Source organism: Monoraphidium neglectum, assembly GCF_000611645.1.
Source record: "Monoraphidium neglectum strain SAG 48.87 unplaced genomic scaffold scaffold05254, whole genome shotgun sequence".
Lineage (NCBI taxonomy): Eukaryota > Viridiplantae > Chlorophyta > Chlorophyceae > Sphaeropleales > Selenastraceae > Monoraphidium > Monoraphidium neglectum.
In genome coordinates this window covers 1-3,410 of record NW_014008376.1, presented here as the reverse complement: position 1 = coordinate 3,410, position 3,410 = coordinate 1, and the positions used below count along the sequence as shown (strand labels likewise).

The window sequence follows — 3,410 nt, the reverse complement described above, 5'->3', positions numbered from 1 at the left end:
CTTACAAGTTGCTTGATTTTGATTTTCTTGGTGGCTCTGTGCTTGCTGATATCGTTGCCCCTTATGTGTATGCTTGCTGGCAGATCCGTTGGAAGGTTAGGAATGAGGAGGTCCGCTCTAATGAGCGCGAGGCCGATGGCAGTGATGCTATGGTATGAGTAACTTATCATCATCATCATCATCATGCTGCCCTTGCGGGCTGGTCGCTGACGGCGCCCGTGGAAATGGATTGGCGCTGGTGGGGGCCTGGGTTGGCTGGAGAGGAGGGGTCTGGCTTGCAGGGGAGGCCCACAACCCTCATGAATCATGCTGGACTCAGGCGCATGTGCAGCGGAGGTGTGCGTGGTCAAGGTAAGGCAGGGGATAGCGCGGCAACCATGGAGACAGCAAGGGACGCAGCGCTCCACCGCGGCTCACAAACAAAGGCAGCCGTCGCAAAGTTGTCTGTGGTTTGTGGGCTCGGCGGTCGGCGGAAAAACAGGTGCCGGAAGGGGTGTGGCGGGCCAGCAGGCGGAGTCGCCTGGCGGAGGGGCGGAGTGCGGGGCCGCGTCGCCGGCTGCGCCACCCGCTGCACCAACGCGCCGTCACGTGCTGCTGCGCAGTCTGCAGCGCAGAGCCACTGCGAAGTACTGTAGAAGGTAACGTTTGCCGACCGCATTGGCGCCTGGGCCGCAGGGGGCGGGAGGCTGTGGGTCACTAGTGTCACTGCGACCGTTTCGTGAGCAGCAATCCCTGTTCCCCTTCCATTCCAGCCAGGGTGGGGTGCTGCCTGGCGGCTGGATAGCGTGGTAGACGTGTGGCGCCGATCGCTGGGCCCGTGGACTCGCTGGCCATGCATGCCCAGCTGAAGCAGCTGCTGCGCGTTTTAGGGGCTACAAACCTATGAGGCTCCGCCCACAAACAGCGGGGGGTGCTTTGGGGTACTACATTGTAGCAGAGATGGAGACTGAGCACTGCAGGGTCGCATATGTCCGACGCTTCAGCACATCCGCACCGTACCGGTCGGAGCCGTGGTGCTCAGCTCGAGCTGGCAGTGCGAGTGGGCATGCGCAGCGAAATCGATGGCGCCGGTGTTGAAGCTAGTAGAGCAGCATCCCGCCTGCGCAAACCGCAAGTACAAGGAACATAGAACTGTCTCTTGATTTGGAACACCCGGATCCGTTGTAAACACTGTGGCCGAGATCGTGTGCCATACGGTATCGTGGTCTGGCACTTCAACCACACCTGCGTGATGAGAAGGATAATCTTCCCATTGCAACGCGCCGCTGCAAGCTGCGCTAGCACATCAGCACCGCACTTGTCACCAAACACTGCGGCGAGGAGTCTTCACAGCAGCAGCACTGCCAGCGGCGACAATGCGGCTGGCGGCCCTGCGCACAGCAGCCCCGCGGCAGCAAATGGCGAAGCGGCGCGAAGCGATGCCGCCCCTGGTGCTGCCGTCAGAGAGGGCAGCGGCGCAGAATTGGGTTCGGCATCGCTCCCGGCCCGGCCGCCGGCACGCGGCAGAGTGCACATCATCACCCATGGTGGGTGTGACAAACCCAGCCCGCCTCCCTCCTCACACCAATCCTCTTGCTCTGCCGCCACGATTGGCTGCTCTGCAGTGCCCTCGCAGGCGCCGTGCGCGCGCGCGCGCGCACGTCCCCCAGCGGCCGCGTCCGACGCCCCTCCCCGAATCCCTGCCCCCTCAAAGCGTTGGTCCTCGCCCCTTCACCTTCCGCCGCCGCCCGCCACGCGCCCCTCGGCAACCGGAATGCGACCGCCAGGCTGCCAGATGAACACATCAGATTCAGAGTTGGTGGCCCGGATCCTGGGGGACGCGGGATACGACCCCGGCGCAGATGGCGTCGGCCCTGACACTGACGCGGTGCTCATCAACACGTGCGCGATCAGGTGGGCACGGGTTGCTGGGTTTGTTTGCGTGTGCATTTGTGTGCATGCGTGTGCAATGTCTGTGTGTTTGAATGTGTTTGTGTGGGCTGTGGGAGGTGTGTGTGTGCATGCGTGCGTGCGTGTGTGCGCGCGCGCCGTGTTGGGGGCATGTGCGTGTGGGGCGTTGGCTCGCCTTCACTGGCTCGGCGCCGCTCCACACGGGCAGCACCCACCGATCGCGCCTCCGCTGTGCGCCCGGCCGCGGCCGGCCCCCTGCAGCCGCACGCGCGGGGACGCCGGGGCCACCATTCGGCCTGGCGCGTGAGCGCCGCGCCGCCGCCGCCCCTGCATCTAACCCGGGGCCGTCGCGTCTCGCGCCGATGCGCCGCGCGCGGCGGCAGGGAGGGCGCTGAGACCCGAATATGGAACAAGCTGGCTACCCTCAAGGCCGCAAAGGCGCAGCGGCGGCGGGAGAGGGGGTGAGCGGGGGCGGCCGGCGTGGACCAGGGTGATTGTGGTGTGCTGTTTTGGGGGGAGGGCGTCTGGCTGCGTGCAGGTGCAGGATGTCAAGCGTTGCTAGGCCCGCTGGAGGCTGCTGCTGCTGCGGCTGCGGCTGCGGCTGCGGCTGCTGCTGCTGCTGCTGCTGCTGCTGCTGCTGCTGCTGCTGCTGCGGTTGCTGCTGATGGTGAGGGTGGTGGTGGTGGTTGTGCTGCTGCTGCAGCTGCTGCAGCCCTCACCTCAACACACCCCGGGACGATGACGGCAGATCCCTGCAACCGGCACACCTGCAACCCGCATCCCTGCACCCCTGGCGAAGCAAACCCCCCTCGCCTCGCCCCTGCACCGCGCGTGAAGGCGCCCCCTGGTCGTGGGCGTCCTGGGCTGCATGGCCGAGCGCCTGAAGGCCCGGCTGCTGGACAAGGACAAGCTGGCGGACCTGGTGGTGGGGCCGGACGCGTATCGCGACCTGCCGCGGATACTGCAGGCGGTACAGGTGGGCGGCGGGTGACGACGGGTGACGCAACGGGTGCGCCTCGCGTGAGCCGTCGCGGGCGTCAACGCGCGCCGCGGGCGGCGCAGGGCTCCTGTGCCAACACTGACAGCGCCACGCCGCCGCCGCCGCGGCGCCAGCGCGACCGATCGACCCTCTCGTGCCGCACGGGCGCCGGCGGGACCGGAGGCGCGCGTGCAGAGCGCCCGTGCTTGGCCCGGGGCCGTCCCGCCTCGCCGTCGATCGATGTTGCCTCCCTCGCTTTGTCCCAACTCGCCATCCCCCAGGAGGGCGGCGGCGGCAGCGCTGAGGCTATGAACGTGGCGCTGTCGCTGGAGGAGACGTACTCGGACGTGCTGCCGCTGAGGAGGGGGGGCGGACCGTCCGCGTTCGTCTCGATCATGCGGGGCTGCAACAACATGTAGGTGCATGTGTGTGTGTGTGCGTGCGTGCGTGCGTGCGTGCGTGCGTGCGTGCGTGCGTGCGTGCGTGCGTGCGTGTGCGTGTGGGGGGTGTTTGTGCGTGTGTGTGTGTGTGTGTGTGTGTG

General features: G+C 66.7%; 3 protein-coding genes across 3 annotated transcripts; 2 read left to right on the top strand and 1 right to left on the bottom strand.

The window, feature by feature from the left end:
* Positions 1–1,774: 1,774 nt before the first annotated feature.
* On the top strand, positions 1,775–2,285 carry MNEG_15356 (hypothetical protein; the record flags this gene model as incomplete). Its single annotated transcript, XM_014036175.1, has 2 exons — positions 1,775–1,893; positions 2,099–2,285. 2 exons carry the CDS (start codon positions 1,775–1,777, stop codon positions 2,283–2,285), a joined length of 306 nt encoding a protein of 101 aa, XP_013891629.1.
* Positions 2,286–2,314: 29 nt separating this feature from the next.
* On the bottom strand, positions 2,315–2,670 carry MNEG_15355 (hypothetical protein; the record flags this gene model as incomplete). Its single annotated transcript, XM_014036174.1, has 2 exons — positions 2,315–2,551; positions 2,665–2,670. The coding sequence occupies 2 exons, from the start codon at positions 2,668–2,670 to the stop codon at positions 2,315–2,317; spliced, it is 243 nt and encodes an 80-aa protein (XP_013891628.1).
* Positions 2,671–2,758: 88 nt separating this feature from the next.
* On the top strand, positions 2,759–3,288 carry MNEG_15354 (hypothetical protein; the record flags this gene model as incomplete). The annotated part of the gene is made up of 2 exons (XM_014036173.1): positions 2,759–2,866; positions 3,151–3,288. 2 exons carry the CDS (start codon positions 2,759–2,761, stop codon positions 3,286–3,288), a joined length of 246 nt encoding a protein of 81 aa, XP_013891627.1.
* Positions 3,289–3,410: the final 122 nt, after the last annotated feature.